This window comes from Aspergillus alliaceus (assembly GCF_009176365.1).
Source record: "Aspergillus alliaceus strain CBS 536.65 unplaced genomic scaffold BDW43scaffold_6, whole genome shotgun sequence".
NCBI classification, from domain to species: domain Eukaryota; kingdom Fungi; phylum Ascomycota; class Eurotiomycetes; order Eurotiales; family Aspergillaceae; genus Aspergillus; species Aspergillus alliaceus.
Window position 1 is genome coordinate 134893 of NW_022474689.1, and position 13772 is coordinate 148664.

Here is a 13772-nt window from a genome sequence, read left to right on the forward strand (position 1 = left end):
CGGGCTAGTGCAATGCAAGGGAGCGTCCTTCGTTACCTCATTTGCGGGAAGGATTAGATTTTATTTGGTGGCTGGGATAGACATAATAGTTAATTCTGCTGATGGGTTGTCGTTGTTCTGCTGTGGAGCTTATTATATGTCGGGGAGGTGGTAAATCACTTCCTTTCTGAGGGTTTATTGGGTTTTAATGTGGGTTGCGCGGCAATAGATCGCACGATTGGGTGTCGATTCAATCCGCTTCTGGTTGCCGATCAGGGGTCTCTTTGTGAGAACTAATTGATTTTAATATGATCTCAATTGGATAGGTAGATGTAAGAACGAAATGGGGACGTGTTTCTAAGTTCTTCTTGTGGCTATGAGAAGACACGTGACGTCATGGGATATGGTCTCAATTAGGAAATGCCTAGGGCGAATATTTTTATAAGCATCTCGCGTGGTGAAGAAGAGAGGTTAAATATGTATATTTATTATTCGTTTTATAACCGTACGACCGCGTATCTGGTGTTTACTAGTCCACCGTCGCCTTCGGCGTCTTCCAGTCCGGGTTCGCATCCCTTGACCGCTCCTCGTCATTCTTCACAGCGGCACCTGCCATGGTCTCGGCATCTAGGGCATTCTGAAAAGCCACACGCTTCGGCAACAAGTATCGCACATCGATCAACCGCAGGATACATGTCATGACAATAACGAGGACCAGTAACGCAAGGGCACTCTGCCAGCCATACTTATAATACGGCGCCTGAGAGGCCGGCCAGACCAGAACCTGCGACCACGCCGAGATAGCATAGTATCCGGCGACTGCGACACCAACGATGAGCGTGCGCGCCTCAGGATCCTGCGGGATGAGGTCCGCCAGCCAGGCGAAGATGAGCGGCGCAGTACCAAGACAAATGTGAGCGATAAAATACGACGCGTACGCGGCGGAGACTGGAGCCGAATCTGGATGTCGAGTCCAGACGCTCATGATGATACACGGGATGATCCCGATGACCCCCTGCAGGACGATGAGTGTCCATCGCGTCTCGAAGAAGTCAGACAGTAACGCCCACACCCACACGAAGACCATGTTAATGGCAGAACCGCCGATCGGGATCGCGTTCACCTGCGACACGCTCCATCTGGGACGGCCATCTGGTCGAGTGAGGGACTTCAGGAACAGCGAAAAGTAGACGTAGCCGTAGGTCCCCAGGACGGTTGCGATGTATAGTATCGCGACGAAGTAGACTACCCAGCCCGAGAATGTGCGCTTAACGCCCGCCCAGGTCATTTTCTTCGGCTCCGCGCGGCCGTTGCGCGCGAGTCGCTCCATGGAAAGTTCCGCGTGCACTTTCTTGAACCAGTATGCACGGGGGTTTGGTTTGTTGGGGAGATCGGGGATCATGAAAAACCCTAGGAACCCCCACACCACGGTGATGATCGCGTTGACAACGAATAGCCAACGCCACCCTGCTAGTCCATGATGCCCTTCCATGGTGTTTGTGATGGCAGTTTGTAACGCACCGGACATCATCTGCCCAGCGGCTTGACACGAGTGGTAGAATCCCATGCGTTTCGCGAGTTCGGTTGGGGTGTACCAATACACTATAACCTGTTGGCTTTCGCCTACAATTGCATATCGACGTTCATGAAAATAGCAAATGGAGGGACCTACTGAATAAGGTAATCATCCCAGGCCATGCGCTACTTTCGCAGAGCCCGAGAAAGACTCGTAGAACGTATATTTGTTTTGCATTTTTGGTCATAGCGATCAGTCCGGTTAAAACACCCCAGGCAATCTCCAGACCAGGAAGCCAGAGACTCGGTCGGACGTAGGTCAAGATGACCTGGGAGGGGATTAGCATAACGCAGTAGGCGGCATTAAAATATGTCGTGAAGCTAGACAAGTTAGCTAACTGTAACAAGATCATGGTGGCGTATTCCCCTCACAGATTCAGCTCGTTCCCGAGAAGATTCAAGTCTTCCTTCATGCCAGAAACATAGGCATTGTTGATGTTCTGCTGATCCAGATATTTGATCACTGCCGGTTGAGTTAGTGTTTGTTTCCCTTGGATTATTTATATACCACCTACCCTGGGAGAGACAACCAAATGTCAGCAGAAATATATCCAGCCGTCGAACGAGGGCCTTCTCATCTGAGGAGCGTTCATGATGCCTCGCCAATGCCGTGAGACCAAGTTTAAAGGATACCATTTCAACTCTCAAAGTGACAAAGGAAAGACAAAGCAAACTAAAGACTTCAAAGAGAGCCGGTCCTCAATTTATCCCGTTTGGTCCTCGTAGTCCACGTGGTGCCGCCACGATACGATGATCCCACTCCTATCTTCACCCCTGCTCCTTGCGTCGTAGAAATGCCGTTAAAATTGTACAGGTGACTTGAGACCTTGTGGAGAAAAGAGACCCCAACTTGATAAGAGCCCGGCGAGAATCACCAATGATGGCGCTGCTCTCCGCATACCCCATCGGAAGGATTCCATAGCCAAGCGATACCATACCCCGCTTGATCAGCTTTATCACGGCAGCTCGAGGCGATAGCCGACACCGGAACCTCACATTTGTCCCAGGTGGACAAGCGATAGAAGGCTATTATCTTATTACGTACGGACCTCTGACTCCCGTTGTCACCGGCTAAGTATTGATGGTTATCAGAGAATTCAACGGACGTACACTTTGGAGGTTTTATATATCCACTGCCTAGGTGCCCTATGCGAATGGGGCAGGGCTAACCTTGGCTAAGGAAATTGCAAGCATTTTATATTTTCTTAGCATTGTCCTTTTTCACTAAGTCGCAGGCATGTCTGAGCCATCTCACAATGGCTCTAGCAGAAGTCTTCCCAACAAGACCCCCTGTTTGAGTTTCTGGCAGCGCAATACCCGCGCCTTTCCTCTGTTACACGCAAACCGCAATACACCTGTTCCAACAAGGTCGAAATATGTCGTCATTGGCTCCGGCATATCAGGCGGACTTACAGCATTCGAGCTTATTGAAGCTGGCGCCAAAGGAGAGGATATCATTATTCTCGAAGCACGGGAGGCAGCGAGTGGTGCAAGTTCTCGAAACGCTGGGCACGTGCGACCAGGTAGGCGTTTATCACCTTCACAGATCTACTGATAGTTCAACCTCTGACGTTGTCTAGATGCATTCCGGGGATTTAGCGCCTATGCAAAGGTCCACGGAGAAGAGCAAGCCCTGGAAATAATAGCCAACGAGCGCGTCGTTCTTCAAAAGGTAGACCAGTTCGCCAAGAAGCACGGAGTCCAGTGCGACTTTAACCTAACTACAACGTTCGATGTATGCATGACTCCTGAGTTCGCATCGTACGAAGCTGAAAGCCTAGAAGCATACAAAAAGGCAGGAGGCGATGTCTCACACATTAAGGTCTACGAAGGGCAAGAGGCACAGAAGAAGACAAATGTGAAGGGAGCCATCACAGCATATGAATGGCCGGCTGGATCAAGTCACCCGGCGAAGCTGGCACATTTTCTTCTCCAATCCGTCGTATTACGCGGCGGAAGACTGTTCACGTTTTGTCCTGCTACAGAAATAAACTGCAACGAGTCTGAATCGGAATTTTGGGATGTGCATACACCACGAGGAGTCGTGACGGCAGCCAAGGTAGTCCATTGTACAAATGCTCATGCTGCGCTATTGTTACCGCATTTGGAGCCTTACATCCAGCCGAACCGCGCGCAGGCTCACAGTTTGATTCCTACACCTTCATTTTCAGGGGTGAATATCCTTCAGAAAACCTTCTCATTGCGCTACAGTCTCCACCACTTCTACTCCTTGATTCAACGGCAGAGCGATGGAACATTAGTGCTCGGAGTGTCACGATCTAACCCGACCCTTAGTGATGCAACACGGACCGGAATTTACAGCACAGATGATACAAGCTACAACGATGAAATAGTCCAGGATGCTTTGCGAAGCTTTAACAAGATCTTTCCTGAATTTGATAGCGAGCATGCCATGCATGGCGAGGGTCTGGATCACGCTTGGACTGGGATCATTGCCATGACGACTGATTCTGTGCCATTCGTGGGAGCAATTGAATCGTTACCGGGCCAGTATATATGTGCTGGATTTAATGGACATGGTTAGTCTTAACTCTTCTTAGAGAGGACATGAATTGTAGGTCGAGTGTTCACTGATATACGATAGGAATGGCACGTATATTTACGTGTGCGCCAGGCGTTGCGAAGTTAATACTTGGTAGCAGTTGGAGCAGTACTGGCCTGCCTGAATGTTTCAAATTCAGTGAGGAGAGACTTTCCAGGTTCTCAGCGAAGGCTGTACCATCTGTGTGGTGAGGTTATGAACCATTGCGTATCTTTCTACCCTTAAAAGGGAATATGCCATGTTCTGAAGGCAAACTCCATCATATACCAGAACTCTCAACAGCACGTCATGCCAGTGTTGGGATCAAATTTAAAAATTGAAAGCCTCCCTGTTTTACTCCGTATAACCAGGACATTGCATTGAATTATAAATTCACCTTCTCTGTAGTCAGCTGGGATATGTAAAACCTTTGTCTGGCCTCGAATTATCCAGGCACGTGATACGTCCACTGTGTAGGGCGACGGGGAGGCATTGCAAACCACATTACGCACCACTTAAACGACACTCAGGTCCAGATTCCGGAGGTCGGAAACCTACTGCGAGAACTCTCCATCAGCTATAACGCCCAGTAAATTAACTGTGAGGAAGAGGAAGAGGAGAGCGACAGGCCGAGCTTATTGAGAGCTCAACGTGCTCAAGGACCCAATTCAACGGCAATGAGATATGTACAAAGGCTTGCTAGAAAAGGCACACCATGATAGACCTCAGCAGATAATTAGGGACGTCAGGTCAGAAGGAGGAAGTGTTTTTGCAGGCATAGCTAATGTCGAAGATCCGTATGGTATCCGGCAGGATATGAGGGGAATTAGAAGCACCAGGGATGCTCAAGTTGCTGCTGAGTGGGCGAGCAATGTAGACTTTACCGGTAGCTTTGGCAGAAGCTTGATGACTTGTACTCTGTGCAATAGCCCCCATAATTAATACAATCCCTGACGGGAATAATGATATTCAGTATAGCACTACCCTATTTGGGACGCGTAGTAGCCTTAGGCCTAGGCACCAACCTCCAAGCAGATTCCCGGCAGAACAAACGTCAAAGTCCCGTTGATACAGACAAGGCAATGACGCAAAACGATAAAAAAAAAGGGACAACATGGACAACATTGACAAAGAGAGTAATAGATAGAAGCAATATGTATAGAAGCAGTATACTATACCCATAAAACAACGCCACATTAATTTGGTTTCAATTCAGCTTTTTAACTTTTTAATGTCAAATAAAGACAACCCTTTGCCCAGGGAATCCAGGCATAACCATCAGGGATCGGTCGGTCCATAAGGCAGGCGTCTGGGCAACTGTACCATCCGCCCGTTGGAATAGATCGAATCTCCGAATATGATAGATTCTGACATTATCCACATAATATTTCTTTGGACCACCTTGTTGTCCCCGTTGATATAGCTCTTCCACCATGACAGCACGTTTATTTAGCCTTACACTGATTATCTTTCTAGGCCCAAGCCATCAAGCATCTAGCTTCCGCCTATGAGCCTTGTCACACTGGAAGTTACGGACCAGAACCAAGTACCCTTCTTTAGGGATTTGCCAACTGATAGACCCAGATTATTCTCGAGTCCTTTCCTCGGCAGCGGCATTACTGATAGCCAACGCCTCAATAGTCAGTTGCCTCCTTTCAGTCTGAAGCATATAGTACAACTGGGTCAGGTGTGCAGAGGTCAAGTCCATCCTATTAGGTTAACTCTATCAGTCATAGCCTCCCCCCATTGATCCAGTGGTTTGTCTATACATGGTATTGGTGCTATATCATAGTGTCTTCTTTAGGGGTTGAACCCTATCAACAGCTCCGCGGGAGTATACCTGTAGACTTGGATTAACCGGCTGTTGACTGAGGGTATTTGGTCTTCAATAACAAGTCTCTATTACACAGTATTAGATGGATTGTTGTAGCATGTCTTTCTTAGTACTAATAAGATTATCTGTACTGCCCTCCCAATCATTCCTACTGACTTAGGATATGATATTGGGGCAGTAATATAAGAAACACCTCTCATTCTAAATATCTCGGCCATTTTATGACCGGTAAAGTGAGGACCATTGTTACTAAATATATTAGCAGGCCACCTGATTACAGGGGATAGTCATTACTCTAATATATATATGATATTCTCTTTCCTTGCCCGTACACAAGGGTGAATCTAAATGAACTGGATAAAGTAGTCAATACAGACCAGAATATATTGCTAGCCGGTAGATCCGCACAGTGGATTTATGGAATCTGTAAAATCTATTTCTATCATGGCCATCGGTTCAAACTGCTGTGACCTGAGATAAGCATTGGATAAGTTCTTTCAGGCAAATATTTGGCATATCTTGCATGTCAAGCAATAATACCTCGTGTCCCGGGCTCAATTTGGCCAGTATATCTTCCTGATAATAGAGTCAAGGGTGATACTGTCAGTGTAGTGACCATGATCCTTATAGAAGACCGGCAGTATGTGGGTAATTTCATCTTCTATAATATATCGGTTCCATAGTCTATTTCTCTCCTGCTATATTAGAAGTCTCTCATGGTTATCTATTAACTTATATCTATTGTCTTTCTGTTTTAAGGCCTTTCTTTTATGTTTAGATAGCCCAGATATATAGGGCATGTCTCCCTTCAGGTACTTGACAATACCTTGGTACATTGGAGATTTGACGTATTTCCGATCCTGATTAGTCAGGGAAGCAAGCGGTATTCAGTGTTTGTGAGATATCACCGCAGCAGCCAGGGAACCCAGATTATCTTCTGCAGTAGCATTCATTTGGTACTGGGAAGGCATTTGACTAAGCCTATCTGCAATACCCATCATGTTATCTGTATTGGACCGATGGCAGACAATAAAGTCATATTCCCCAAGACGATTTTTCCATTGTTATATTCGCTGGTTATTTGACCCGTTGACTAGGATGGACTTTAGGACTATATGGTCGGTATAGGTAAATGTAGGGTGCTTGCTTCCAGCAATGATCCACCGGGCATCTGCCAGACACCGGACAACTGTAAGGCATTCCCTTTCTGGGTTCGAGTATCTGGTCTCCACATTATTTAGTCTGAACAAGAGAAACATAATTATTCTTTCCTTGGTGCGGGTTGTTGGACCATCTTCAGTCCCAGGTGAGGTGTCGGCCAGCTGGAACAGCACCCCTCCAATACCAGAGGCGGACGCATCAGTAGCCAAATGGAACTGCAGTTCATAGTCAGCCCCGCAACAGGCATTCGTTACTATAGCGTTTTTTATAAAGTCGAATTGCTCCTGTTGTTCAGAACCCCAGGCCCATTCCTTCTCTACCCAACGGGTCCTGACTATTGCCTTCCTGGCCCCGGTACCCACGGGCCTCTTCCCCTTAACAACCATACGTTGGCTCCTGTACTGGATAGAATATACACTTGCTATGCCTCCTTCCAGTACCCTCAAATACCACAAAACGAAGGTAAAGAGATGAAGCTATAAAGAACGTCAGAGCAGAAGACATGGCAGGTCATGAGGTCAGGTAAGGAAGCTCTTGGTGATTTGAATTATCACCCACAGTGGCTGAGCCACCACCTAAACCCGTTTCATAATCTGGGAGAACCGATGAATGGTCCACAACTTCGAATCGTCATCTATAGAATCTCGCGAGGTATCATCTATCTGTTATATCATCCAGGGCACGGTTTCCTCAAAATCCTCTTCTTTTGTGACAGCTTGTTTGAACCCAGTGGTAAACCTTGGACCCTCCTGTAGGCATGAATGTCTGCACCCGCCAAACGATGTGTGTACTTGGCGCGGATTTCCATATTGGCATGGACTGTCGAAGGGGTAGTTTGTGGTGGCGCTTGAAAAGGTCGAAAAAAGTCCAAGTCTTGGCAAGATTAAAGTGCCTTGATCTCAGCCTGATACTCGCAATTTGCCATTTGTATTATTATCGGGATGTCGTTGGGTCCACACTGCACAGACTGTTCTGAATGGAGCCTTAACAGAGATATGAATGCATCATCCGGCTTCCCGCGTGCATACCCATACAGCCCCAAAAAGAACGCAGGCCTGGATTAGATGAACAGAAGGCGGGAGCCCGATTAGACTTGAGCAAAAGCAATTTGACGCTTGCTTCCATGAGAAGACAATCGGTCCGACTTTCACTTGTTTTGCTTTCATTGGGAAATCACTCATGCGGCTCTCGATAGAGAGTGATGAAACACAGGTCCCCTTTGATTATGCATGTTAGCAGGCACCAGTTGTCATTAAGGAAATTCGGGCAGGAACCGGCATAGAAGCCGATTCTTATTTTGCCCGCGGATACTGGTAAATATAGGCCCCCGATTTCTCTCTCACTTGCCCACGGTGATCCGTCCACCCGTTCAGCGTCCGACTTTTGTCCAGGACTCGGACCAAAGCACAGGCTTCAGCTGAGATGGGATCTCCGACATCAGCAAACGCCGGTGGGCTGCGAAGGCTGATGGGGAACGAGCATCGTTCCAGGCAGAGGGGGAAAAAAAAACATACGACATGATAGGAGGATGGAGGCACCGCGCGAGAGCGAAACTTCATCTCGGTGTCTCAGTTTAGCAACGTCATCTTTTGGAAGTTCCAGCGGCTGGTTCTCTATCTAGGCAATGTTAAATACAAAAGGAACTGACGTTTTTGCTTCCTGCGTCCGGACTTTCTTCTGAGGGAACCCAGATAGTAAAACGGGCTCGTAGGGATGGGAGGTCCGGAATGCAAGGAGGTATATAGGACGCGGTGTCATCATGGGTGATTTCAGTATATATGTAGCAATGGAATGACGTCTTGCAAATGTCGACTAAACTTAAATGAGGTCGTTGAACAGATAGACTTCCTATACGGATGTCAACAGTAAAAGGGCCTTCAGAACCTATACGGCTTGGAAGGAGATCAGATCTATACAACCTGACTGGTGATGCTAAGCATGCTACCATTCTGTAAGGAATCTCAGTATCATATGTATATTCGTAAGAAGGAAGGTCGGTAAGACCTAGTAAATATATGTGGAGAGGGAAAACCTGGTCATGTGACAGATTATCCCATTGTTTTTCTGGCAACGGATGAAGAAAGATCCAAGTAATCAAGGGTCTTGATTATCCAAATACCCTATCGGAGCTGGAAACTGGTCTCGGGCTTTTCAGTTATTACCGACGGAAATTGCCTTGGATATTCGTACATCGCCGAGCCGCTTGAGATCCTGAAAACTCACCTTAAGGGCGCTCCTACCAAGGGCTCTAAGCGCAGTACGTACGCCTTGAATACCACTTTTGCCAGTGCCTTTGATCAGGATTGTCGAGATGCTTGGGATGCCTTGAAGAATGCCTTGGCTACAGCGCCACGAAGGGTTTTGCCTGATTATTCTAAACCATTCCTTCTCTATGTAGATGGATCGAAGGAATTCGGCTTTGGCATTGCTCTTCATCAAGTTGATTTCGAAGGCAAAGAACGGCCAATCCTATTCTTGTCCCGTCGACTAATCACAGCGGAGAGATCCTTTTGGCCCACTGAGCTGGAGGTTGCCGCTCTAGTCTGGCGATCATGAAGCTGCGGCACTAGTTGGACGGCAATGCATTTACAGTTTATACCGACCATTCCGCAATCAAAGGCCTATTCCAATCCCTTAACCCTCACTGAAAAAACCCCCGTCTGGCCGCTTGGGCACTATTTTTGGAGATGGGAAATGACCGGTATTGTTTGCCGGATATTCTGCATGAGAATTGGTGATATAAACTATACATAGGTGTCATACCCTCATAATTGCATCAGTTGTTTGTGGTATTAGTTCGGAAAACGAGGATCGTGTGAACTTCTGAGTTCGTCAAACGCATCTCTAAGATTGCCAGGCATACAAGCAGAGCTTCTGCATAGGCACCTGCGCTGAGCAGGCTTACGCCATGCAGCAGAAGAGACTGCATTTGCAGAGACGATAGTAGTTGGAAATATGATCTAAACGACTGTTAATGTAGACGCTACGAACAGTATGCCAGATCCCTCTTTTTTCATTCAAAGCGCCCCTGTGGAACAATATGGAGCAATCACCAGAAGACAAGACACCTATGGCAGTTAAACGGTATACGTGGCTTGGCATGCTGCGAGACACTAGCGGCGCTCAAACACGCAGTCCCTGTGTCCGTAGAATAGGCAGGTATCGTACTTCTGACGAAGGCCACCAGAGATGCAGTCAGCGAATGCCAGGGAGGCACTGGGATCGCGACATGCACTACACTCCTTGCCGCGAGGAGGCTGTGACCCAGACCCTTCTCACATATTGAACTCGCGCGACTCAAGAGAAAGTTCCAGATGCTCGACCGCACAAGCCATATATTCGCTGTCATCGAACTTTTTAATGTCGAATGGCTATAGGAGAACATTACCCCCATAACGGGGGCGGGAGTTGGTGACAATAGGGTCGCCGGGATCCTCAGGGAAAGCCAAAACGGACAAACCAAGGCCACGTTCTTGTCACAAGGACAGTCTCGCGGACATCGACACGTACAACCAATTGACCGGGATTGCGGAACCTACAAAAGCGGACCGACTATATATATAATCGGCTCGCCGATAAGTCGGCGCTCGCGACCAGACAGAGGTTGCTAGCCTGTCCAGGGTGGAGAGTCTAGCAGCACCACGGGATTCGCGCACGAACGGTGCGTGAACCACACGTCAGCCGGAATTTCAGCGGGTCGAGCGGAAGCCTAATTGTTGGCGCTCGCGATGATAGGCTTTTATGAGTATCCTAGCAGAAGACTGGGAGAGCCATAAGCCGTATTGCAGGCATGTCGTATATTGCCCTGCCACGATTCACACTGTCGAAGAAGGCAGATCTTCTGCTTGTGGTTACAGATGGTTTAGAATGATGGGGTCGGGGTGAAACGATCTGTCATACTCTTCTTCCTCCTGATTGATAAGCAGATACTGGTAGCTGACACATTACGACCACACTGTCATCACTGCTGGCGTAGGTAGGTACGGTTGGGTTTTAACGTAACTCACAATTGCTTCCGTACGTCCTGCAGTCATACCTGATTTGAGGCCGAAGTAAACGAGGTTGAGACAGAACTCTTTCGACCTTTCTCTTGCCTTTGTCCGATGAAATTGCGGGAAGTGAAAGAATCTAAGTCTTCATCGGCAGACGACTGTTACATCTATACTTCGTTACTAGATTCGGATTGGGTTTAGGACCTGATATAAGCTTGGAAATCCAACCACCATGGGCTTGTCTTCTTCTTTCGCAGCCAAAACTGTTCCGCCCTCACACATTCAACGTGGGCTGGATGTGGGTAAGCTTTTGAGAAAGCGTTCTGTGACGGTCTCTGTTCGGAGGATTATCCATGCATCCTACTGGAGCAAAATACCTCGGAACGGCGCCATATCTACTCGCTAGTTCAGTATCACCCTGAGAATGGTCTCTGTAGTGCAACTGCCATCATCTCTTACTCATGGATCTTTTCATCTGATGTGGCAGTGTCCACAATCACCCGACCCCCAAGGTGACTCAAAAGTCGACTGTGACACCATCACCATCGGTGTACAAAGGATATGATGTCCCTACCATGGGCCAGCGTTTGCCCGTGGTTCGCACCCTTTTGATTGTCATCAGCACCTCCAAGGCCTTGTGAGACGATGAGGCTGCAATATTGGGAAGCGGTAGAGTGGAAAGTAAAAGTTTATTGTGTAGAGTGATACTTCAGCCCGGTCCATTGCAGTTGCCAGTCACGTATCGTCCTGTAACAATGGGTGCAAACGCTACGAGTGCCTCTTTTGGATGGAGGGTTTCATCTCTCCAATTCTTTCCATAAAGGGTCTCTATAAGATCTCTTGCCCCTTTGTTCGACGTTCGGAGATGACGATCATGTATTCCCCCCACCCAACCCGCCGCCTTTATGACTGCTAGTCACAATCCATATTTGGTCGCTAATGTAGTGGACTGTGCCAAATGAAATCCGCAGATGAGCGCATATCTCCCCCACCCTGGGAACGACGGCAGCACCTACGACGAACAGGCCATGGCATGAGTACCGGGTCAGATGGGGCGTAGACAAACTCCTTCCGGCCTGCTGAAAGCTTCCAATGGCATAGTTGAAGGTCAGCACAGTAGCCCACCGTGCAATGCAATGGAATACGACCCATCATGATCAAATGCAGCTCGGACAGATATGAAATGGAATCGAACAATCCGTCCGGGCAAAAGAAAATGTCTAGACGGTTTGCCACGGACATCGTCTGCTCGAGCGCCATCGATTTACGGAGAGGCTTCCGTCAATTCATGATAAGGTGAATCTAACTGTTTTCTTAGGGTTGGCCAATAAGCAGGGTGCGTAGATATATATACCTTGATCAGCGGCCAAAGATGGTTTCCACCTCCGGTCCACAGTCGTCGGTCTGCGAAGAACAGGGTATGTTCCGAGCAGTCACTGGACGTCCCACCATTCTCTCCACTTCCAAAACGACCCTAATACTATATACTATGAGGGGCGACATATCTGGCGGCTCAACGTAAGCCCTCACCGTTCGGACTTGCCAATATAGTTTATTCGAGCAGTCACACAACAGGTTGGTAGATAAGTATCGAAATTTACCGATATATTATGAGTTTTGATGCCACATGGTCTGTGCTGGCACATGGCAAAAGCAAGGACATAGAGGCAATGATATCGGAGGATGATGGCCTTATTTATTAGTGGCAGAGCGGATACAGTTAGTCATCGAGAATGTCGACGCCGTCGACAGAAAGGACACAGAAACGGTAGTCGTAAGGAGCCTTTGCAGCCTCTCCACTTCCCTATATGGAACAACATTGCGCTTGGGTGCTGATTAGTAGAGTCTCTCAACATTTGTGATTTTTACCTCCCCCGTCATCGCCCGGCCGACTGAGGTTTTATATATATTGACGATGGTGAGGAAAGAGCGATACCGCAATAGCAAAGCCCCGCTCAACCATTCACGTACTATCCTAAACCCGAGCAATCGTCGCCGTTTTTGGCCTGACACAAAGGTGTTATAGTGAATATCGCTGGGCTGTAAGATCGGACGAGCATATTCTCCAGGTGATAAAGCCAGAGATGACACAGCTACACCGTAAGCAGGCAAAAAGGAACTCGCCTGACATAACGACAGAGTCATGCATCCACCGCCATGGGCCTCACTACCGTACAAAAGAAGCCCCTTCCCAACAGTCGTGAGTCGTGCTCACTGAGCACATCGTCGACAGCGAGGAGTTAAATGTGCTGTAGTTCTATGCGTCGAGGCCAGATAATATTGTCAACACACTCTCGGGCTTTTTTGAACGGACTCTATTCCCAGACTCGTTGTTTGATCCTTCCATGTATTGCATGCAGTAGCGCATTCCTCTTGTTGTTCCGCCGCGGCTTTGCCGTACTCTATCAATACTGTCCAATAGAAGAAGTCGTTGAGCTTCCTAGGGTCAAACCAACGTTTGTACCATCAGTTAGCTTGTCTGCTGTGCGCTCCGGAGAATGACACAAAGTTTCACTTGTCATCCGAAGCTTCAGCGTCGGGGCGAATGCGGATGGACACTATTTGCTCGGGTTTCCTATGATGCTCTCTTTCGAAATTCAGGTCCAGCGCAATGGAGCCAGCCAGTTTGCTTAGTCAGAGGTCCAACAATACTCAGTCCTGGGAGAAGATAGTAGAAGGTCCCTGGCAG

At 47.9% G+C, this 13772-nt stretch overlaps 5 protein-coding genes across 5 annotated transcripts; 2 read left to right on the top strand and 3 right to left on the bottom strand.

Annotated features, from left to right (window-relative positions):
- Window positions 1–508: 508 nt before the first annotated feature.
- BDW43DRAFT_307410 (major facilitator superfamily domain-containing protein) lies at window positions 509–2190 on the bottom strand (the record flags this gene model as incomplete). The annotated part of the gene is made up of 4 exons (XM_032046245.1): window positions 509–1602; window positions 1652–1875; window positions 1927–2017; window positions 2070–2190. 4 exons carry the CDS (start codon window positions 2188–2190, stop codon window positions 509–511), a joined length of 1530 nt encoding a protein of 509 aa, XP_031903963.1.
- Window positions 2191–2604: 414 nt separating this feature from the next.
- Window positions 2605–4409, top strand: BDW43DRAFT_200679 (NAD(P)/FAD-dependent oxidoreductase). The gene is made up of 3 exons (XM_032039136.1): window positions 2605–3077; window positions 3135–4094; window positions 4160–4409. The coding sequence occupies exons 1-3, from the start codon at window positions 2792–2794 to the stop codon at window positions 4306–4308; spliced, it is 1395 nt and encodes a 464-aa protein (XP_031903964.1). The 5' UTR covers window positions 2605–2791; the 3' UTR covers window positions 4309–4409.
- Window positions 4410–8279: 3870 nt separating this feature from the next.
- BDW43DRAFT_264705 (uncharacterized protein) lies at window positions 8280–9006 on the bottom strand (the record flags this gene model as incomplete). The annotated part of the gene is made up of 1 exon (XM_032040694.1): window positions 8280–9006. A coding segment is annotated over one exon (261 nt), but the record flags the coding sequence as incomplete, so codon positions are not given.
- A 1152-nt stretch (window positions 9007–10158) lies between these two features.
- BDW43DRAFT_264708 (uncharacterized protein) lies at window positions 10159–11215 on the top strand (the record flags this gene model as incomplete). The annotated part of the gene is made up of 1 exon (XM_032040695.1): window positions 10159–11215. One exon carries the CDS (start codon window positions 10162–10164, stop codon window positions 10375–10377), a length of 216 nt encoding a protein of 71 aa, XP_031903966.1. The 3' UTR covers window positions 10378–11215.
- Window positions 11216–12019: 804 nt separating this feature from the next.
- BDW43DRAFT_264709 (uncharacterized protein) lies at window positions 12020–13772 on the bottom strand. The gene has a single exon (XM_032040696.1). The coding sequence runs from the start codon at window positions 13226–13228 to the stop codon at window positions 12920–12922; it is 309 nt and encodes a 102-aa protein (XP_031903967.1). The 5' UTR covers window positions 13229–13772; the 3' UTR covers window positions 12020–12919.

Excerpts from the sequence above, each read along its gene's own strand:
- BDW43DRAFT_200679 (XM_032039136.1), top strand. The coding sequence starts at position 2,792 with ATGTCTGAGCCATCTCACAATGGCTCTAGCAGAAGTCTTCCCAACAAG. Across the intron at positions 3,078-3,134 it reads CGCTGGGCACGTGCGACCAG|ATGCATTCCGGGGATTTAGC; the intron begins GTAGGCGTTTAT and ends GACGTTGTCTAG. Across the intron at positions 4,095-4,159 it reads TGCTGGATTTAATGGACATG|GAATGGCACGTATATTTACG; the intron begins GTTAGTCTTAAC and ends GATATACGATAG.
- BDW43DRAFT_264709 (XM_032040696.1), bottom strand. The coding sequence starts at position 13,228 with ATGACTCTGTCGTTATGTCAGGCGAGTTCCTTTTTGCCTGCTTACGGT.